The 23,933-nt window shown below is 40.9% G+C and overlaps 2 protein-coding genes across 6 annotated transcripts in view; one reads left to right on the top strand and one right to left on the bottom strand.

Annotated features, from left to right (window-relative positions):
* The first annotated feature begins 1,136 nt into the window (after positions 1 to 1,136).
* LOC132887740 (trans-1,2-dihydrobenzene-1,2-diol dehydrogenase-like) lies at positions 1,137 to 22,694 on the top strand. The gene is made up of 5 exons (XM_060923323.1): positions 1,137 to 1,254; positions 3,009 to 3,120; positions 18,967 to 19,091; positions 19,189 to 19,339; positions 21,309 to 22,694. Exons 1-5 carry the CDS (start codon positions 1,165 to 1,167, stop codon positions 21,416 to 21,418), a joined length of 588 nt encoding a protein of 195 aa, XP_060779306.1. The 5' UTR covers positions 1,137 to 1,164; the 3' UTR covers positions 21,419 to 22,694.
* pkma (pyruvate kinase M1/2a) overlaps positions 21,728 to 23,933 on the bottom strand; it is a 44,511-nt gene continuing 42,305 nt past the window's right edge. For all 5 annotated transcript variants that reach the window (XM_060923319.1, XM_060923318.1, XM_060923322.1 and 2 more), the window contains exon 11: positions 21,728 to 22,671. In XM_060923319.1, coding sequence (XP_060779302.1) covers positions 22,565 to 22,671 — 107 coding nt within the window. In that variant the 3' untranslated portion in view covers positions 21,728 to 22,564. The remainder of the gene's footprint in view (positions 22,672 to 23,933) is intronic.

The following is a 23,933-nucleotide window of genomic DNA, read 5'->3' as shown; positions in this document are numbered from 1 at the left end:
GATGGTTTTACAGGGTTTTTTGTCAGTTTCGGGCTGGTTCCAGCCGTTCAGGTTTTTGGTCAGGCTCAGGCTGGTTCTAGCTGGTCGCGATGTTCAGGCTTAATGGTTTTACAGGGTTTTGGTCAGGCTCAGGCTGGCTCTAGTTGGTCAGGCTATCCGATTTGATGGTTTTACAGGGTTTTGGTCAGTTTCGGGCTGGTTCCAGCCGTTCAGGTTTTTGGCCAGGCTCAGGCTGGTTCCAGCTGTTCAGGTTTTTCAGGCTTGATGGTTTTACAGGGTTTTGGTCAGGCTCAGGCTGGTTCTACCTGGTCACGATGTTCAGGCTTGATGGTTTTACAGGGTTTTGGTCAGTTTCGGGCTGGTTCTAGTTGGTCAGGCTTTCCGATTTGATGGTTTTATAGGGTTTTGGTCAGTTTCGGGCTGGTTCCAGCCGTTCAGGTTTTTGGTCAGGCTCAGGCTCGTTCCAGCTGTTCAGGTTTTTCAGGCTTGATGGTTTTACAGGGTTTTGGTCAGGCTCAGGCTGGTTCTACCTGGTCACGATGTTCAGGCTTGATGGTTTTACAGGGTTTTGGTCAGTTTCGGGCTGGTTTTAGTTGGTCATGCTTTCCGATTTGATGGTTTTACAGGGTTTTGGTCAGTTTCGGGCTGGTTCCAGCCGTTCAGGTTTTTGGTCAGGCTCAGGCTGGTTCCAGCTGTTCAGGTTTTTCAGGCTTGATGGTTTTACAGGGTTTTGGTTAGGCTCAGGCTGGTTCTAGCTGGTCACGATGTTCAGGCTTGATGGTTTTACAGGGTTTTGGTCAGTTTCAGGCTGGTTCTAGTTGGTCAGGCTATCCGATTTGATGGTTTTACAGGGTTTTGGTCAGTTTCAGGCTGGTTCTAGCTGGTTGTATTGGTCAGATTGGTTGATTTTATAGAGAATTTGGTCACTTTCAGGTCCTAGCTGGCCAGGTTTGATGGTTTTAGACGGGCTTATAGTTGTTCAGACATCTGTTGTCACAATATTGTGTTAAAAAGTAATTTCACTCCATAATTTCTCATGTGAAGCGCTGAAAAAAAAGGAAGAAGCAATAACACGAATTTGTCGCCCTCTTCTGGTCATCTTTATATATGGCTAGTCCCATAAAAGAGAGAAACGCCTCCATTTCGCGTGTGTGTGTCGCGATCATGGTCGTCCGTTGGGGAATCTGCTGTGCTGGGAAAATCAGCCACGACTTCACAGTGGCGTTGAAGACTCTTCCTCCTGAAGAACACCAGGTACTGCAGATAAACACACTCATTTCCCCCTTCACTCTGAAACTGAAACTGTAGTGACTGTGGACTGGAGGCACTAAAACAGTGCTTCCAACTCCAGACTCCATTTTATGCGAATGAAATGCATTCAGTCACTTGGGGGGTGTGCATTACAGTTAAATAATTAACGATAAGCTGGAGTGATGGGGCCTGATGCATTCCTGGACTGCATTATTTTCCAATCACACCCCAAAGTGTTTGATTTCTTTTATGTCACAGCAGTTTGCCATTTTTTTTTCACTTTATTTACTAAAGGGGACTTGCCATGGAAAATACTTGTTTTAGAAATATGTCCATGTGACTTGGGGACATACTGGGCCTTAGTGGACTGTCACCGTCCCAGTCTGTCAGGGCCAGAGAAAGAAAACAGGTAGAGACAACAGAACAGGCCAGTTACAAAAGTACATACTTCCTGCATAGAATTTCCTCTTATTTTTATTGTGCATTTTGCAGATGCTCTTATCCAGAATGACATACAACATACCCCGAGCAGCCTGGGGAGCAATTGGGGGTTAGGTGCCTTACTCAAGGGCACATCAGCCATTCCTGCTGATCCAGGGAATCGAACCGCAAGCTTTTGGTCCCACAGCTGCTTCTGTAACCATTAGGTCATCGCTTCTCCGCCTCATTAACATTTGATCACCCATAGCAACCTGAATCAAGAAAACAGAGCCGTGCTGACTGTCGGGGCGGCACAGCGGTATAATGGTTAGCACCGTCGCCTCACAGCAAGAGGGTTCGAACCTCACGGCCGAAGGGGGCCTTTCTGTGTGAAGTTTGCATGTTCTCACGTCTTTGTGGGTTTCTTCCAGTTCCAAAGACATGAAGGTTAGGCTAGCTGGCTACTCTAAATTGTCCATTGCTCTACCAAGTTTAAAATGCCCTAGACACACCAATGATCTCATCTCATTATCTCTAGCCGCTTTATCCAGTTCTACAGGGTCGCAGGCAAGCTGGAGCCTATCCCAGCTGACTACGGGCGAAAGGCAGGGTACACCCTGGACAAGTCGCCAGGTCATCACAGGGCTGACACAGACAACCATTCACATTCACACCTACGGTCAATTTAGAGTCACCAGTTAACCTAACCTGCACGTCTTTGGACTGTGGGGGAAACCGGAGCACCCGGAGGAAACCCATACAGACACGGGGAGAACATGCAAACTCCGCACAGAAAGGCCCTCGCCAGCCACGCTATGAAGCGACAGCGCTAACCACTACACCACCGTGCCGCCCCATACCAATGATGTTCCAAAAAAAAAAAAAAAGTTATCAGTGGTGCCCCTACGGCCCTTGCTGGCTGTGGGAAGATGACAAGCTGACTATTGGCTGTCAGTCCATAAACCTTTCAAAATTTCTAAAAATTCAAACAGTTAAACTCTGTGTTGGATATTGTAATCGATTTCTCCTTTGGGACGGAACCCTAGTCTGCATGCATGATCAGTCAAAGCCCCAAGGTAATGTTAAAATTTCTTCCCCGGTGCTAAATTTAGATAAAATCTGTCTTTTGCATTTGCAAGTTTCGCATTCGGTTTCTTAAAAAAAAAAAGAAAATATTTGCGTTAGGAAATATTAAAATGCAATACTTATTTCATATGTGATGACAAAACATTTTCTTTCCTTTCTTTGAAATTGGTTCCCCAAAAATGTCAGTCATTTCATGTTACCTGTTCATGTTTCCCAGCTATATTAACGACTTGAATGGAAATGAATTTCAGGTGGTTGCTGTGGCAGCACGTGACTTAAAGCGAGCAGAAGAGTTCGCCAAGAAACACTGCATCCCTAAAGCATACGGCGGCTATGAGGAACTGGCCAAAGATCCCGAGATAGGTCTGGAGTTTATAATGCACCTGAATGTAAAATTTATTTCTACATGCACAAACCAAATACAGGACGAGTCTTTATTATAATAATAATAACAACAACAACAACACTGATGTGCTGAGAATGGTCCTCCTCAGTAATAACTCATGGTTCTGTAGTGATTCCATTCCAGTCGTCAGTGTATATATTAATAGTGTACCTATACGATATTGTCTTTATTGTGGATTAACATTTATCAGGGTTCCCGCGGGTCCTTAAAAAGTCTTAAATACAACTTTCGGTTTTCAAGGCCTAAAAACATCTTAAATTGTTTGGAATGACTGGAATTTTCGAAAGGGAGGTATTAAATTTAATATTGGACCGAACGAGTGAAATGTCTCCACCCGGTTTGGGGTATTTTTTTAACCGTAATTTTAAAAGTGACCAGTGTACCTTTTGGGGGCAGCATTGGTTCTGTGCGTTCTGTGCATTCCGTAGATCAGGGGTGTCCAAACTGATCCATAAAGGGCCGTGTGGCTGCAGGTTTTCATTCCAGCCATGCAGCAGCACACCTGACTTGGCTCATTCAATCAACTGAACTGTCTTCACATAGTCAAATACTTGCAGCCACACCCACCCTTGATTAAAGGGTGGGTGTGTCAGTTGATTGAATAAGCCAAAGGGCAATTCCATGTAAATGTCAACCTCACCATGCAAAAATAAAGCAGCATGTAATACATCAAAACCACTCCCAGAGATCTCACCTAGGCCTGTATTTTACAGATGTGAATAAGTTGAACCAATTTGTAACCAACCTAATATGTCACTGTCAGTCTTTCTTTCTTATAATGTAAACCCCAAGCTAAAATCAACTTTGATCATGTACAATTCTATATTATTGCCACAAGCCACAGAAATGTATGCTAAAATCCACAAAACAGCAAAAAAATAGCCATCCTAAATATTATTTAAGAACTTTGATAGTTTTAGCTGATATTTAGAGAGTTTTTCAAAGGGTTATGGTGGTTAAATTGCTGATTTTCTAAACATATGCCATGTCTATTTCAGACGCGTCACATCCATAACGGAATTTCGTCACATCCATAACGCTGACTTTTCCTTCCGAAACTCTGCATGAAATACAAAATATTTTAAACAAAGATTTTTTAATATTCACCTTGGACCCCTCTATCAAATGGATCTCTCCATTTCGACATTAGGTTTACAATTTCACAGAGTTTGATAAAAATGTACAGTCACCCAAGAAAAGTGATACTTTTTCTGTCACATCCATAACGCATCTTTTATTGGCATTTTCTGGCATGCCCTAGATGTGCTATGGGAATTGTTCTTGTTCTATCACTTCTCCAGTATGGTACAGCCTTAAAATATGCAACACCTGTTTAAATACTGGGAGACGATAAAACATGCACTGGGTCATTTGTTGCCATTTTGAGTTCAAGTGTCACGTCCATAACGCTGGAATTGCTCCAAATCAGGGTGCTGCTGCATGGCTGGAATGAAAACCTGCAGCCACACGGCCCTTTATGGATCAGTTTGGACACCCCTGCCGTAGATCAAGAACTAACGTTAGGAGGCTACTGGAGGCGGTGTGGTGCGGTGGTTGTGAAGAGTGAGAGATACGCAGGTAGCTTACGTGGGCGCTAGAAAGCGTTGATAATTATGGGAAGATGTCTGTTTAACGACAAGTGGTTGGGGGATGACAAATACCCCCAAAATAAGGAGAACAACTGTTTGCGATAAAACGCGCTGGATTGCACAAATGTGTTTAAAGACGGTAACGCAGCGCTGGGGACACGGCGGACTGGGAAACTGGTTTTTCACGGACACGAGGCGCGCGTGTGTTCGAGGTCAAGCGCTCCGGAGTGAAACCAGGGGGGTTCGCGCATGCGCACGAGTCAGGTGGAAAATGGGACTTATAGGAAATACTACTACTACTACTACTAATAATAATAATAATAATGATTGGTATCCTTTTTTTACATAATTAACATTGTTTATTGTACTAAGTTTAATATAAATATATAAACAACCTTTATTTCAAAACTCAGTTAAAAAGAACTCCAGAAAATACAATAATTCTAAATATAGTACAATATAAATAATTTGTACAAAAAGTTTAGTTTTATTACTTATCATCTACAACAGTGTTTTTAATATAATAAGAATAATATTAACCACTAATAATAATTAGTAGTAATAGTAATTATTATTGATTATTAATCATTACTACTTATGAATGTGATTAATAAGTACTAGGGATTATTAAATGTTATAAAATTAAGTTATTAAAAATTACAAATAATTATTAAAAAGTAGTAATTGGTAGAATACAAACAAATACTCATGGATTATAATTTTTTTGTTTAATAGTGAACATTGATATAAAATAACTACTACTACTAATAATAGTAAACAATAATACTACTAGTAATACCTGTTAATGTTATTATTATTATCGGTTCAGTTGTTATCAATGTTCACTATTAAAAACAAATTATCTATAATCCATGAATAATTGTTTGTATCACTACTACTTATAATAATTACTTTTTTTAATAATTTTAACTAATCTTATAACTCAATTTTATAGCATTTTAATAATCACGACTTATTTATTAGTATAATTTAGTTGATAATTACTACTTATTATTAAATTACATTTTGATAATCACTGCTTATTAAGTAGTAATAATACTGAATTATAATAATTGCTACGCTATTCATTATTAATTAATATAGCTAATAAGTAGTGATTATTAAAATGTTATAAAATTGAGTTAATTTTTTATTATTATTATTATTAGTAGTAGTAGTAGTAGTAGTAGTAGTACAAACAATTATTCATGGATTATAGATAATTAATAATTTTTGAATAATGAACATTGACATAATTGCACTGATAATTAGTTTAGTTATTACAACACATTAATATTGATAATGGTTATGAAAGGTGACAGTTGTTTTTCTGTGTTTAATGTAACGCTCTGATGATTGTATGCCTGCATAAACAGGTTTATGCTGTTACCTGCTATAATGCAGAAGATACTCGAACTTCCTCAGCCAGCTGTATACTGTACCACACTCAGACTGATTTTGCTGTCGGACATAAAATCACACATCAAAGATAATCTTTGGGGATTGAAATAATGCCGGCTAAGGTTGTTCAGCTGGTTCTACTTGCCGTTTGTTTTCGTTTTTGAAATGATTCATGGTGTTTTCTCCAGTAAACCCTAGTCTTCTCCTTGCTGCTACAGTAGTTCTGCAGGCCCAGAACACACGACTTTGCTTCAGCTGTTTGCATGTCTAACAGTTGCCATTGATGCACCATGTTGTTCACCAATTGTGTGCATTCTTCTTGAGGTTCGTAAAAAAAACTATTGCAGAAAAGTTTTAAGTTGCCGTATTTATCATTTTCTTTGCCATGGTACAGTCTTAATTTTTCCATTTAGAGGTCTTGAAAAGGTCTTAAGTCTTTAAATTTGTACTTGAAAAATGTGCAGATACCCTGTTTAAGACATTAAATCTCAGTAGCTAAGTTTACATGTAGTTTAATAATCAGTCAATAATCTGCCCAGGGGCTTCAAAGTTTGGGAGAATAGCAGGGTACAAATAATTTACAGCAGGGTGCAAGATGGATGGATGGATGGATGGATGGATGGATATGCAAGTACGAATTTTTCATGGGGCGGGATGGTTTGGAACAGGCCATCTAAAATTGGGATAACATTTACCTGGGACGGGTATTTGAGGCGGGTCGTCTAGCTTAAGCTTGATTAGCGTTGTTATGCACGCCAGTGTTTCCCACAGAAATTTTGGAGACACTGGGGGAGGCGCGGGGGTTGTTTAAAATTGAGTGATATGTTAAATATTAAGTTATTACTGAAAAACTATTGATTAAAAAAAACACTGAGAAATGGTCCTATAAACAACTTTACCAACATAAAAGATTACCAGGACTAAAAAAATGCAGAAAAATAAGCTTTACTTATCCAAATGCACCTGTTGGTTCAAAAGTTAAAGTGCAGAGAACCTCACAGCACAACATGAAGTTACCTTAAAATATAATATAAATGCCTCAGCTTTCATGTAAGAAAAAAAAACTATTAATACTAGTACTGTGTACAGGCAGTCTCTCCTGAAGACTAAATTAAACAATAATTATAAACTAATAAAATAAATGGCTCAGGCTTATAGAAGAAAAAAAACAATTTGAACAGAATCTCACAGTATGATGCTGAAGCTGCCTAAACAATGGAAAATAAAATACCATTTTGGCAAAAACGTTGGCATCCATTAATTTCTTGTATTAAGTAAAAAAAATATGTTGCCAGATACTGCTGACGTTTTACAGCCCAAAATATGTTCAAAACCCGCCAAAATGCACTTAAAACTGCCCAAATTGGGCGGGAAACCGCGCAATCTGGCAACACAGGCGGCAGTAATGGCTGCACTTGTGTCGAGGATGTAAACACAGTTGACGCGGCAATGGACATCCATAACATAGTGGATGTAATTTACGTTCACAACTTTTTTTGCTTTTTTTGTCAGAAATATTTAATATTAAAAATTTTGTGACTCGACTGACAATAGCCGGCGGCATAACAAGCCATAGCCGGCGATTTGCTGCCGGTGACCGGCTACTTTTGAGACCGCTGTCTGCCTGATGGCTCAGTTGGTTCTCAAAAAATATTCATGTACAGTGTACATAATAAATAATTTTATTAGCATGATCCAAAACAAAATTTGGGTCTTCTGATACTAAAACCTACACACTTAAATAGGCTTAGAATATAATAAAAAAAAAAATTCTAAGAAAAAAGTATACAATCTAAAAGAAATCTGATTAAATGATGCTAACGGCATACAGCAACAAAAAATACAGTATATAAATACAGTGCAAAACTATGAGCATCCGTTATGTGCTCGACTAAATTTTTACTGAGGTTACATTGTTCATTTAAACTGGTATGGTTTCTCATGTCTTTAGGAACAGAATTAAATATCTTGGATGCACTGTCTTGAAAAGTACCTGATACCAACGGCACCTTCAAGGAGATACGCAGAACCATGGCCTCACTTTTTGTTTATAAATGCCTTGAGACCTCAAGAATGGCATAGGAATAGTTTTAAGCGTTAACAATAAACCTAAGATAATTTTTACGATTAAAATGATTCATATAGGTAGCGGTCTGAGTGAATGACCTTGACCTCTGTGACGTCACAGTAAGAAGGCTATCAGTCTCATCGCCATTTCCGCTACACTACTGTAAAACACAGAGCTGGCTGCAACGCCGAGCCTCCATTTTGAGCTAATTTATTGCCATGCTACGTAGATGTGTTGCTGGCGGGTGCAGCAACACTACAGAAGGTGGATTTATGTTGCATTCATGGCCCAAGAATGTTCAAGCTGCAAAGATTTGGACACGTTTTGCGAGAAATTCATGGGCACATTTTACCGATGACTCGTACGAAACCTCTGATCTGTTGAGGAGCGTTGGGTATAAGCCTGTATTGAAAGAAGGTGCAGTCCCAACAATTAAAGGAAAAGAAAACTACAAGAAAAGGAAAACAAGTTCAGTTGCACCAGTTCTCCCGGAGTGTGAGCAGAGCAGTAATGGCGGAGTACTCAGTATGGAGAAAATGGAGAATGAGTGGACCAGTCGTCAGATTTCTCCGCTGGATATGCTTGCCTCAGCAGCAATATCTCGTCCTGTCGTGGAAGAAGCGAATGAACAAAGAACTGAAAGTCAGATGGTTTCAAAACAACCGGCCACAAGAAGACAGATGCGACTCATTTGGATACAAAACACTCCTCGTCGTTTACCTGAATTTAGATTAATACATGTAACTTGTGTATTTAAATTACCAGTACAAGATTTAATTTGCTTCAGAATGAGATTCTCAGTTCATCTGATTATTTAATTAGTCTTTTACGTTTTATCAGTGAAAATGCATGTACATGTATGGTGAGAATCAGGGCTCCAGTGAATCCTGTTAACATCCAAGAGGTCAGTGTGGACATGGTGGAGGAATACAAGTACCTGGGGGTGTACTTGGACAATAAACTGGACTGGTCCAAAAACGGACACTGTAGACAAAAAGGGCCAGAGCTGTCTCCGTTTTCTGAGACGGCTAAGGTCCTTCCACATCTGCCGAACGATGCTGCGGATGTTCTATGAGTCTGTGGTGGCCAGCGCCATCCTGTACTCTGTCATCTGCAGCGGCTTGAAGGTGAAGGACACTAACAGACTCAATAAGATCATCAGGAAGGCCGGCCATGTTGTAGGCATGGAACTGGACTCTCTGACAGTGGTGTTGGAGAAGAGGACACTGTCCAAAATAAAAAAAAATCTTAGACTGTCCTTACCACCCTCTACATGAGGAGCTGATCAGCCACAGGAGCACATTCAGTAAACGGCCGATTTTTCCACGCTGCACAACTGAGGTGGGGTTTACATTAGACCGTATCAGCGGATCATCAGATTAACGTTTTTAAAACGATTAGCGTGCACACAGCAACGCCAATACACGAGTCACGTGCACACAGCAACGCCAATACACAGATACGCTCGGCTCCGCAGGCATCCTGCGCTCCAAATCACTCCGCCCTGAACAGCGAGTGCCCTCTGGAGGGTGCGCACTCCGGCCCTGCGCAGCTCACAGAGCGCGCGAGTGAAGTGCACGAGCAATGATTCGGGACTGAGCTGCTGTGTGTGTGATCCTAGTGCATATCGGGCATGCGCGTCACTTACCACTTGCAAGTGGAAGGATGGCAAGCCTAAAGACAATCATAACTACACAATGGGCAGTATTTTCATACTTTTATACTCTTTAATGAAAGGTGATACAAGGCGGAAGTCCGTGCCGTTTTTCAGCAGTCGCGTCACATGACCAACGCCAGCGAATCAGGAAGGTGGATGTCACAGTGACGTCCAATGACGACGCCAGCTAGAGCTCAGCACAGCGTATCCGCGTATTCTCAATGTTTACACAGCACCGGACCAGACACGATCTGGATTGAATACGTGGACCCTGGCGGATTCCCGTTTCCCGGCGTTTCCAGGCGTTTTAATGTAAACGGACAGTGCATCCGCGAAGAAAACGAGACAGATACGGTCTAATGTAAACTTGGCCTGAGAGACACAAGAAATCATTCCTACCTGTTGCTGTCAAGCTATACAATGCCACTGTATAACTGTGGTACACTTCTTACCATGTATCCTTAACTCAGGTGCAATATACTGTATGTATATAGGAGTCACTGTATATAAAATCACTTCATTTTGCTTAAGTTATTGAACTTGTTTAAATGTATTTATTTATTTTTTTAAGGACTATTTTATCTTCTATTTTTAGACATATTTACTTCTTCCTTGATTCAGGAGCTTGGCTGCAATTTTGAATTTCCCTCCGGGGATTAATAAAGTAACTCTGATTCTGTATGTTGCATAAGTTATAACACCTATCCTGTTTTAATGAGAGTCACATGAGACTCAGTTCAATTCCATCCAGTTCTCTAGACGGCTTTGTTCTCTGGCTTTATTTCGTAAGGTAGGAGCCTCCGTGGCCGATGTGTTGCTATCGGATTCACTTTCCGATGGTTCGAACCAGGGCTTTGAACCGGAATTTTTTTTCCTATTCGCTCCGAACAGAAACGGAATTTTAACGTTTCCGGTTTTGGGTTCCACCATTAAATAGACGTTCCCGAACCGGTTAGAACAAAAAAAATTTAGTTCCCGGAACGGTTAATTACGTTCCTTGTCAGCTGTTTAACAAATGGCTATAAAATTATGTCTCTGTCTCATCCAGCTTAAGCCAAATGTAGGCTAATTCTATTACAACCTTCATTAAATAAGACAATAAATAATTCAAAACAATTATTTCAAATGTTGGCGATTTGGATTCTCAGTATGTCTTCCCATCTACACAAACAGAAAAAGTGCCAAAAATGAAAGATAATTCGTTTAGTGTGTTACCAAAGGCTAGTCAGGCCCTATAGAGGGCTACCGCATGACGTCACCGCACCGCGAGATTTTGTTAGGCGCCATATTGGAAGACCAAGTACACATCTATGCAAGTACATACATTCATAAAACAAACTACACCTGAAATGTAGCCAGGGCCGGTTCTGCCCTAATCTGGACCCGGGTGCAACATCGCGCAACCCCCCCCCCCCCCCCCCCCAAAAAAAAAACAAAACACCAGTCTAAATCAGGACAACCATCACATAACTATAAACATTTTATATCAACTATTTTAACTAAATGGGCTATAATAAATCAGCCTGCAGGCAGCCACGGCGGGCTGCCTCAGAAAACTAACCATTTGTCCTACCTTAAAACTCGTTTTGCATTTTCTGCCTCCTTTTTTGTATTTTCGACCCTCCGTTTATTTTCTTTCCTTTTCTGAAAACCCGATTTGTGTCCAGACATTTTGTTCTGCTACCAACGAACTAACTCGTCAGGTCTCGTCTCTCGAGTCCGCGATGATTCCCGTGGGAAGGGCAACAACTGATACATTTTTACAAACAGCCAATAGGGAGGTTGCAATGTTCAGGCTCTTATTATCACATGGAGACATGATAGTAGTCCACCTTCCCGCTCTCTCCATTCAGTCAGCGAACGTCACACAGGAAGTGAACCCCAGCAGGTCATAGAAACTTGCACAGGAGGAGAATGGCTTTTTTATTTGTAGGCTACGGAAACTTTGAGGAACGAAATAAAAACCGGTATTAACCGGTTACCATTATTTTTAATAAGCGTTTCTGTTCCGGAACATAAAAAATAATAAAGTTTCTGGTTTCGTTTCTGTTCCATGTGAAATAGAAAAAGTTCCCGGTTTTCGTTCCTTGAACCGGTTCAAAGCCCTGGTTCGAACTGATATGGTTTTGCATGTATGGCAGTAGCATGTACACATACTCCAATTTCAGGACGATCACAGATGTATTACTATCTGAGCAATCCAAAGAATCTCCAATAAATCCGAACGAAGAGGCCATTGCAACCACTCTCGCCTGCCAAGTCTGGCTTTGGTCTATAGCTGTCAAAGGCCTCGGCCTTACAACCGGTTACCGCTGTGACGTCACGCACTCAGAGCTGGCTGGCTCAGCAGGGCAGCTCGAATGCTAACTTTGCAGTCGATTTTAACTATCAAGTTTTTTTTTTTTAAACTCCCATTTATACAGCATACAAGAGTCAAGGATGGAGATAGCGTACTATCCACTCAAATGCATTTAAAAATAAAAGGTTCTGTGTATCTCCTTTAAGCTTCAGCATACTAGATGTGAGCGGAGAGACCGTGCTGGTGTGTCTTGTTCTAACTTAAAATAAGGAGGCCAATAAACACCAACGCAATGCCTTAAATACCAGCTTGCATAAATGAAACACTCTATACTCCACAACAGGGAGCCAGCCTAGTTTAAGAACATACCTGCCAACCTGTACGCGTCTTGCGTAGCCGCTACGAATTTTTACCTCATTGTACGACTGTACGTTTTCACATTAAAAAGTACGCACATCATCCGAACTCGCATTTCAGTCAAGTTCTCGCTGAAGTTGATACCGCTGATCTGTGAGAAAACTCAAAGCCAGAATGGAACGCTTTGCCCAATTCCCCGCCCCTCTTCACCCCCTCCCCTTCCTCCTTCGCGTCTCTGACTTGAGTGCAGCGGTGCAGCCAGGTGGCTAGAGCGAGTCGGGGATTGAAACGTCGATTAGAGACGTCGTTTTTATATTCGTAACAGAAACGGTTGTGTTTCACGTGTACTCAAGAGCTTCCTAGCCGTTATTTTGTTCATTTACAACACCAGCAGTACAGGCTAGTTCTTCATTTAACTTTGAAGCCGTCACTCGAGGTTGCATATTCGATGCGGTAACCAACGAAACCTGATTACAATTCCTCTCGCGCTCTCATTGAATCACTATGATAAGGACCACTTTATTGATGTGCTCAACAAAACGTAGCGTGTTGTATATCTTAAAGGCAGTCGGTAACTTCTGTCAATGGTAGCCTAGAATGTTTGCAGATGATGTGAAGTTGAAAATTGGTCATCCCTCTTATGAAAAAACCTGCGTGGTACTGCAGTATCAAATGCTTTTTTATACAGTATTACTGCAGTAAATGCAATATTTTGAATGCAAATGCAATAGTTTGCACATGAAAAAGGCATACCACAAAATATTGCAGTGTACTGTATAATGCAATATACAGTTGTGTTCACAATTAGTCAACCCCCACTGAAATTAAGGGTTTTGGCCAGTTTGACATTGATTTTGATAATTTCAGTCATCTTATTTACAATTAAATCAAAGAAGCACTTGTAAATTAGACAAATATAACATAACATTTATAATAAAATGACCACAAATGTCTTTTCTGTGCTCACATCATTATCAGTTTTATTCAACCCCCAAGTGACATTCATTCTTAGTACTTAGTACAACATCCTTTTCCAGTTATAACATCTTTCAAGCGTGAAGCATAGCTTGACACAAGTGTCTTGCAGTGACCAACGGGTATCTTAGCCCATTCTTCATGGACAAAAGCCTCCAGTTCAGTCACATTCTTAGGCTTGCGCGCTGCAACTGCCTTCTTTAGGTCCCACCAGAGGTTCTCAATCGGATTTAAGTCTGGTGACTGCGATGGCCACTCCAGAATGTTCCAGCCCTTCATCTTCAACCATGCTCTAGTGGACTTGGATGTGTGCTTAGGATCATTGTCCTGTTGAAAGGTCCAACGTCTCCCAAGCCGCAGGTTTGTGACGGACTCCATCACATTTTCTTCCAAGATTTCCTGGTACTGAAGAGAATTCATGGTACCCTGCACACGATGAAGCTTCCCTGTACCATTAGAAGCAAAACAGCCCCAAAGCATAATTGACCCCCCGCCATGCTTCACAGTAGGCAAGGTGTTCTTTTCTTCATAGGCCTGGTTCTTTCTCCTCCAAACATAGCGCTGGTCCATGGGCCCAAACAGTTCTAATTTAGTTTCATCAGTCCACAGAACACTTTCCCAAAACTTTTGTGGCTTGTCCACATGACTTTTGGCATACTGCAGTCGACTTTTCTTATTCTTTGGAGTCAGCAAGGGGGTGCGCCTGGGAGTTCTGGCATAGAGGCCATCATTACGCAGTGTGCGCCTTATTGTCTGTGCTGAAACCTCAATGCCCACATCTGACAGATCTTTTTTTCAGTTCCTCACCAGTCACACGGGGATTTTTATCCACCTGGCGCTTCAGGTAGCGCACAGCAGTCGCCGTCAGGATCTTCTTTCTGCCACGACCAGGTAGCGTTTCCACTGTGCCCTTTGCCTTGAATTTACAGATGATGCTTCCGATAGTATTTCTTGGAATGTTTAACATTTTGGAAATCTTCTTATATCCATTGCCATTCTTGTGAAGAGAAATAACCTCTTCTCTTGTCTTCTGGGACCATTCTCTTGCCTTCACCATGTTTGTCAACACACCAGTAAATGTCTAGAAGGAGCTGAGTATCACAGTCCTTTTAAATCTGCCTAATTGGTGCTTATTATGCTTGATTGATGCTCGTTGACATCCACAGGTGTTTTCAATACCTGATTGAAAACACTTGAATGAACCTCTGTTCTTAAGAGTGGTAGTCTTAAAGGGGTTGAATAATTGTGTCAATGAAGAAATCACCAAAAGGCCATTTAATACTTTATTACAAAAGTAAATTGATGTCATTTTAGTTGCATTTGGTTCTTTAACAAGTCCTTGTAAGATGTCATTATGAACACAATTACAAATGTACACTGAATTCCCTAAAACCCTTTACAGCATTGGGGGTTGAATAATTTTGAACAACTGTACTTCCAACATGTTAAAAAATGCAAAAGTCTAAACCTATTGCATGGGAAATTTGTGTATACCATGTGTGTTGAAAGTGCCTTTTTTACATACTGTATTAATTTAATGTGTTATTTTTCAAAGAGTGGCTCTGGTTTAATTTCATTTCATTTGCACATGTATTTAATGTTTGTTGTGCTTTTCAAAACGGAAGGAAGTTCCCAAGAGCCATCAATAACAGTTTCCCAAAGTCTATCAATAGGAATGTTTTACAAAACTGGACTATGTTCCCAAGGTCAATCAATAAAACTGGATTGAAAGTGTGTTTTTGGTCTGCTGGTTGTGGTCTGTGGGGGCGCATGCGCGCCGGGTTGGGGTGAGGTTGACGTGGGGGGGTACTCATGAAACTGTAAAATTGTACTCAAAATTTTTTCAAGGTTGGCAGGTATGTAAGAATATCAGATGTCTGCAAAATATAACGCTTAGTTACAACATTCACAGCATCCAGCTGTAAATGCTTAAAGTAATTAGGCATGGGATACTGAATCATTAAAATCTATTTAAGACAAAAGAGATTCGACTAACTGTTTCCTTATGTGAAATGGAGTGAAGTCTTCTTAGAACAGCTAACGTCCCAAAGCAACTAGAGATCCATTAAAATCTATTTCAAATTTTAACGGATCCCAGTTCCAAGACGACGAGTTGTGGTAATCCTTTTAAGCACTTGTGCATAAACGGATTAGCTTGGTAGTCAGTCATCAAGCTGATGAGCACGTGCAAGTTGTCAAACTGGCATACTGAATTTATATTTTTAGTGAGGATGTAGCACCTGCAGTTAGTAAAAGGGGGAAAAACTAAAAATACAGGGTGTTTTTTTTTTTTTTTAAAGTATATACGAGATATGAATATCCCAGAAACTGCATAGTCTAGGCAAATGAAACTGAACAGGCTTAATGTTGACCAGTATAAGATTTATTCCTCAAAATTTGAATGGGAAATTCAAAAAAAAAAAAAAAAGGTATGTAGATTCCATGAAGAATTTCACAAACTTTCAATATGCGCGCCGCCTGAGACACGGCACATGTCAGGTCATTAATCCAACTCCTGCCAAACATCCTGTAGCATGTCTTTGGTAACAGTCTTTATTGCTAAACAGTGCATTTTTAGAGAATTCTCTCAAATGCACGCTGCAGAGGCTTGTTCGAGCGTACTCAACACGCAAAACGCCTTTTCTTTTCCAGTGAATGGCATTTCTATACCTAAAAAGAACCAAAAAAAAAAAACAATTTTGACCTGTTTCTGTTAAAATTTAAGGTCAGTTGAACAAGAATTGGCAAAGTTACTAGATTGTGAAATATCACATTTTCTAAAACGCCCTGTATTTAGTTCTTATGCAGTCATTCCTAAATAACAGCTTTTAATCTTGGTCACATTACACTGATGGAGTGGTTTGCTACGAAAGTTTGTTAAAGGGGGTGAAAACTTATGCAAGACATTACAGCAGACCTACATAGCATTTAGTTTTAATTTGAGCCTTTGGACAGTATGTACACTTGTGTTCAAAATAATAGCAGTCCAACACGACTAACCAGATCAATCACTGTTTTTGGTGGAAATTATATTACTACATGGCAAATAATTTACCAGTAGGTGTAGTAGAGTCATAGAAAACCAACAGACCCAACATTCATGATATGCATGCTCCCGAGTCTGTGTAATCGAATAATTAAGTGAAAGGGACATGCTCAAAATAATAGCAGTGTGGAGTTTAATTAGTGAGGTCATTCATTCTGTGAAAAAACAGATGTCAGTCAGGTGGCCCTAATTTAAGGATGAAGCCAGCACATGTTGTACATCCATTTCTCTCTGAAAACCTGAGAAACATGGGTCGTTCCAGACATTGTTCAGAAGAACAGCGTGCTTTGATTAAAACGTTGATTGGAGAGGTAAAACGTATACTGTAAAGAAGTGCAGAAAATGATGGGCTGCTCAGCTAAAATGATCTCCAGTGCTTTAAAATGGACAGCAAAGCCAGAGAGACGTGGAAGAAAACTGAAGACTACCATTCGAATGGATCGAAGAATAGCCAGAATGGCAAAGACTCCGCCAATGATCAGCTCCAGGGCGATCAAAGACGGTCTGAAGTTACCTGTGAGTACTGTGACAATTAGAAGACGCCTGTGTGAAGCTAATCTGTCGTCAAGAAGCCCCCGCAAAGTTCCACTGTTAAAAAAAAGACGTGCTGAAGAGGATACAATTTGCCAAAGAACACATTGACTGGCCTAAAGAGAAATGGAAAAACATTTTGTGGACCGATGAAAGTAAAATTGTTCTTTTTGGGTCCAAGAGCCGCAGACAGTTTTTCAGACGACCCCCAAACACTGAATTCAAGCCACAGTACACTCTGAAGACAGTGAAGCATGGTGGTGCAAGCATCATGATATGGGGATGTTTCTCTTACTGTGGTGTTGGGCCCATTTATCGCATACCAGGGATCATGGATCAGTTTGCATATATCAAAATACTTGAAGAGGTCATGTTGCCTTATGCTGAAGAGGAAATGCCCTTGAAATGGGTGTTTCAACAAGACAACGACCCCAAACACACCAGTAAGCGAGCAGCATCAGGGTTCAAGACCAACAAAATGAAAGTTATGGAGTGGCCAGCCCAATCCCCGGACCTTAATCCGATAGAAAACTTGTGGGGTGACGTCAAAAATGCTGTTTCTGAGGCAAAACCAAGAAATGCAGAGGAATTGTGGAATGTTGTCAAATCATCCTGGGCTGGAATACCTGTTCACAGGTGCCAGAAGTTCTCAGAAACCGTGGTTATACAACTAAATATTAGTTTAGTGATTCACAGGAATACTAAATCCTTAAGATTTTTTCAGTTTATACAGTAAATATTTGGAGTTTGTAATGAAAAATGCAGACACTGCTATTTTTTTGAACAGCCCAATGTTCATTTTTCTTCATTTTCTGTAAAGTAATTAAAATATTGATACATTTTTCGATGTAGAATATAATGTGCATTGTTCCCTCATGCATGGAAATAAAAACTATTATAAGGATTTTGAGCTTTACTCACGTTTTTAAAACACACTGCTATTATTTTGAACACAACTGTATAGCTGTAAGTTATGAGCACTTGACATACAGAGAAAAGTGCTACACTGGGTACTTGTGCTGTAAATCATACCAGCGGACTTTACCTTCATTTGTAGATGTGGTGTATGTCGGCACCATCCATCCCTATCATCACTCAGTAGGAATCCTCTTCCTCAATGCTAAGAAGAACGTTCTGTGTGAGAAACCACTAGCCATGAATCTGAGAGAGGTGAAGGAGCTGGTGTCTGCAGCAAGGACCAATAACGTCTTCTTGATGGAAGTAAGCGCCACTTTTTCTGTTAAACAAGACGCTCCACTTGTAGCCATGCTAGTTCAGCAGGTTTTTATTGATTCTAATCCTTGAGGAGCATCCCTCTTCCTGACCTCTCGTCCTGTCCAGGCTGTGTGGACACGCTTCTTTCCTGTCTCGATGGAGATCTCCAGGTTGCTGGCGCAGGAAGCAGTACTTTAATGCTTGGCGTGATGTTCCGAGCGATGTTGGTCGGTGGCGTCGCGGCAGCTGTGCAGGCGGTTTGGACACACCAGCGGTCTGCATGGCAGTGCTTGCTTTGTGGATCCATGGCGTGGTGTTTTCGACCGATGTTGCTGGCGGCATCACTGGAGATGTGGGACTTGTTTTCGTGCGCCTTTTGGTGGGACTGTGGCCGCTACACCACTGGAATGATATCCTGACCTCTATGTGGTGGACTTTTTTTTTTCCTCTGCTTATTATTGTAAAGCGACCTTGGGTTTTGAGAAAGGCGCTATATAAATTGAACATATTACTACATCAGCATGAACGCATTTGGAATACTCTGGCTGTGGTTGATAAATTAGTTTGCTAATAAAAGACATTTTGCAACATTTGAAAACCGAAAGAAGCAGAATCCAGCAGGGAATTTCTCTCTTTCTTCCCCATCTGCCTGATGTGCACTGCAGGAGTTGACGAGAGCATGGTGATCATGCTGAAGTTCTCTCGGGAAAGATTAGCAGTGTGCACATGCACAATAGCTGTGAATCTTCCGAACCAAGCCGCCATCTTTGGAACGAAAGGAACTATTCAGGTGAATGCACTAAACTGTTGTGGCTTTGCCAATATTAATTATGCAGGTCCAAACCACATTGTTATGCATGAGGTCACATGTCATATTTTTCAAACAGGTCCCTGCTCATATGTGGTCTCCTACATCCCTGATTGTAAATGGGAAAGAGGCTCACTACCCAGTCCCTGAGCCGTGCCTGCCTCTCAATTACAAAAACAGCACTGGTCTGAGATACGAGGCTGAGGAAGTGAGACAGTGTCTCCTCAAAGGTGAAGACAGAATTAATGGAACACGTCTTTTAAATATAGAAATGTCACCAGGGCGTGGTTTTAAAATCCAGCTGATTAGAAGATTATGGAGTCACTAATATGTATAGATTCAGCTGCATGATATATACCGTAGTACATACTTGACAGCAAACTTATTTTCATAAACCATCCACTAGATGGTGTGCACACTTGCTCCTGTCTGGAATTCAAGGTCATTAAATTCTAGACCGATGTTTTGGAATGGGAATTCATTGACAATGATCCATTCTCTCTCGTATATGAGAACAATTGGCTCTATATACACAAATTTACAGAAGCCGAGAGAGGCCCTTCATACAATCCTTTTTTTAATTCACCTTGTTATCCCAAGATAACGACATAATTCAGGATCTCGAGAAAACAGCTGAGAAATGGTTCATTCAGGTACGCCAAGAGACTTGTGATATGACTTTGGGGCTATTTCTCATTCTGTATAGACGCAACTTTGGTCATTAGAATGTCTGGAATAATCGATCACCTAATAAGGCAATATTTTGATCAGGGGTTGACACGGAGAGATTGCATCAAGTCTTTTAATAAGGGATAATTTCAAAATTAGTCCGCGACACCTCCGCAGAAGACTGGACCCCCTCTCTCTCAAGGCATCGTAAAAAGCAGTTTCGGCCCTGTTAAAGGCCAATTTATGCCGACAACCCAGTCCTCGCAGACAGTGTCGCAAATGGCGTCTGCGTAGCCCCCCCACCTTCGCAGACGCTCTGCGCGCACCTCCCAAAAATTGTGACCACCGCAGAAGCCTCGCAGACAGCGTCGCAGACAAGAGGGCTCTGATTGGTCCACTCCACAGCCGCTGTACACGCACTTCCGCTTCCCTACTTTCCCGGTTTGTTTTGTTTTCACAACCGGCATTTTTAAAAACACGAGCGAAGATGGAGCAGCATGAAGAGCGGTTGATTGAGGAAGTACGTACATCTATACAACTCCAGTTCTAGTCATTATAAGTAACCGGAGGATAAACACTCCACTAAGCACACCCACCAACTACTCCTAGCGACTTCGCGCCCCCTTGCGTTGTGCCGGTGAATAACATTGCGCACGCCTATTATTCCCTGCTCAACAATAAATTACAACTGTCTGCGAAAAGCTATCTGCGAAAGCCTTGTCGCAAGAGCATGCAGAGGCCTTATGTCCGCCAATTTCCAAGTCTTCGTTGTCTGACCCACAGGGGGGGCGCAGCTCTGCTAGAAATCTCAGCTGTTTTTGAGATCACGGAATAATTGTCGTTTTCTCAAGATCTCAAGTTAGTTGTGGTGTTCTCAACATCCTGAATTAATTGTCGTTATCTTGGGATAACAAGGTGAATAAAAAAAAATAAAAAAAAATTATATATATATATATATATATATATATATGTATGAAGGGCCTCTCGCAGCTTCCGTACAAATTAACTGGCTCTTTATTTTACAGCCAGGCAAGGTTGAGTTTTCCCACAAGCCTCGTAGCACAAAAGCTCTCACACCGGTTCTGCAAGAGAATGAATCTTAACTACGAGGCTTTTAGGGAAAATCTTGCTCTACCACCACAAATTTAACACTTTAAAAAAAAAAAAAAAGGGGAGGGATGCTACAACTGAGCCTCAACAAATAACAGTAAGCACTCCTAAACATCAATCTATAATACCTGAAGTCACAATTTAGTCCGTCTTAAATAAAACAGATACAGAATTTCATTTAAATAAAAAGGATAGAGGTGTTCCACTAAAGACTCAAACATCCACCTTCACATTTGCTTGGGACTTAACTGCTCAGGTTTCAGATAATGGTGTTTCAGTTTATTTAACCCCTTCCCCAATACTGCATGTGACAGCCACAACCTCTAAACCTTTCCCTAATCAGTGTGTTAAACATGGTATTATATGAGTAACCTAAACGTGGCCTTTTTTGTTGTGCGCATGTCGTCTCTCCCCCCAAAGGACTGAAGGAAAGTCCCAGGATGTCTCACTCTGACTCGACTCTGCTGACTGAGATAATGGACGAATGCAGGAGGCAAGTCGGAGTGGTGTACAGCCAAGACCTCCAGTAAGATTTATACATTCTGGTTGTGTGCCAACAGTTTAACTTTACATCAATAAAATAAGATGTATGGTTTTTTTGGGCCTGTGATTTTTAATAAAAATTGGCATTTTTAAACAAGGCTAGTCTGTTTTGGGCAAATAAGTCCTGGGGTGGCCTGATGCAACTTAAAGCTATGATTTTCAAAACATGCAGTTAAAAATGCAATGGTAAGGTTGTGCGTCCCCCCCCCCCCCTCCTACAAGCTGCAACATGCAGTCCATTGTCACATGCTCTATTTGAATACTTGGCTGTAAATGTTATCAAGTACACGATTACGTAATGACAGGTGTTTCTTTTTATTCAGTTGATCCAGTCTGACAGTGCAGCAGAGTGAAGTTGATATCACACAATACATATTAAATCCTAGTGTTACAATCAGAAGCGCGTGGTTCCGAGATCTGCACAGACACTCGATGCCCACGGTCACTGCAAGCTTGAAACACGTACATGAGAGAAGAAACCGGGAGGAAGCATGATGGAATTGTTAACCTTCATTTCAATCCCCTCCATTTTTTTTTTTTGAAAACACAGGACAACAGTAACTCAGATTAGGAAAAAAATATATATATATATTACGAGGTGCTGCTTCCCCAACATCTCAAGTATAATACAGGTTGTAACATTGCCTACAGTAGCTGTGGGAGTGTAGTGCAGAAAAAACAAAACCGGTGAATAAAACAGAAGACACAAAAACCACACTTGAATACATTCGTCTGCACTTGGTCACGTTGAAAGTAAAGAAGCTGGAGCTGCTTGTGTACCCTTCTTGTTTCAGCACATCGCTGTTGGTTCTACAGTCAGTGGGAATGTTCTAGAACAATACTGAGTGCATGCTAAGTACAGTAGCTCTGACCTACACTGCGCTCGGACAGACAGCCGTCTGACTTGTATAAGGAATGACACACTGCTGTTTGTGAATTAAAAAGAACTAAGGGTTGATACGTGCCAGAAAATAAGCGAGAATACTTGACTGGGATTGGACAAGATATCAAAACTGGCCTCTTACAGGTGAAGCCCAGCCTGGGAAACCTTGCTAACGCTAATGCCAGTCTGCTAGAAGTACTTGAATGATGAGAGCAGAAGAAAGGTCAGAACTGCTGGAATGAGTGGATCTCTACTGCACTGGTACCACACGCATGGTGTTGGTGTACCCGGAGCCTGGACGCCACCCGGTAAGCACGATAACGACGTCACCGGTCTTGAAGAATCCTCGAGCCTTGCCTAAATAACACAATGGAAAAAAAAAAAAAAAAAAAGGTTAGAAACGAGGGGGGGGGAGGAAAAGGAAAAACCCTGACATTTGAGCTTGGTCTGATCATGACTGTTTGGATCAGTTCCAAAATCTAATCTGTATCTGAGAATTATTGTAGCCAGCAGATGAAGTCTACCACCATTTCAACCTGAAACCATAAAATTAGTTCACCAATTAACTCCAGCAGACTTTTTTGGTAATAACAGTGCAGCCTATATCTTTAATGGAGAGATATTTTTGCTACGTTCAGACTGCAACCTGAAACGACCCATATCCGATTTGTTGTGAAATCCGATTTTTTTGTTAGGCCGTTCACATTACCAATTATATGAGACTTGTATGCGATCTCCAATATGAACGGAAAACGACCCAAAAGTGTCCCGCATGCGCAAATTGACACGTAATAAGCACATCTACGTAATACGTAAACAAACAACAAAAAAAAAAGCGCACTCATGTTTAATGATTTTTTTGTTTGTTTAATTATCTGGTTAGTGTTAAAGTGTGAGGTCTCGTGTGTGTTTTTGTTTCTGAACTGAAATGAAAACGTGTAGCCTGGTAACGAGGGTTGACTCCTAAATGTGTCTCTAATTTCTATATAAGTGCACTACATGTTACTAGGAAGTAATGGATTTTTAAACTCTATATAGTGCACTCGAGCTTCAGTAGGCAGTCATTTGGGATACGGCCGCTGTATTACCAAACTCTTAATTCAGGCTTAATAATTTGCACATATTTATTTCGTCATATTAATAAACTTTTTCTACATTTTTATAAATATTTATTTAGATTGTTTATAGCCAGCTGAATTCTGCAACTTCTCTCAGCGCTGGCTCAAGGTGCAGAAACACCAGTGCAGTTTGCTATGGAGATGAGGCGAGACCTGGCGATGTGTTTGTGGCGGCGGCGGAACTCACACAATCTGATTAATGTGGGCAGCAGAGTAATGAGACCGAAGGTGTCAAATTACTGGAAATTTCCAGAACAATCTTATAATCTTGTAATACAGGATGGTTCAAGTTATAAATCAGTTATAGAAACTTATTTAATCAGGCTAACAGATCAACATCCAGGTCCCTACCAAATCCACCATTAGCTTGATCAATTCTATAAAAGTCTATTTAAATTCTGAAAACTGTACAAATGTTGTTGTTTTCCACCAAAGAGGCAGGATTAGCCAACGCAGAATAGTGACGTTTGTCTCGTTGATGACGTGTAGGTCGCATGAATG

Source organism: Neoarius graeffei, chromosome 6, assembly GCF_027579695.1.
Source record: "Neoarius graeffei isolate fNeoGra1 chromosome 6, fNeoGra1.pri, whole genome shotgun sequence".
Classification (NCBI taxonomy): domain Eukaryota; kingdom Metazoa; phylum Chordata; class Actinopteri; order Siluriformes; family Ariidae; genus Neoarius; species Neoarius graeffei.
This window is presented reverse-complemented; position numbering and strand designations above follow the sequence as displayed.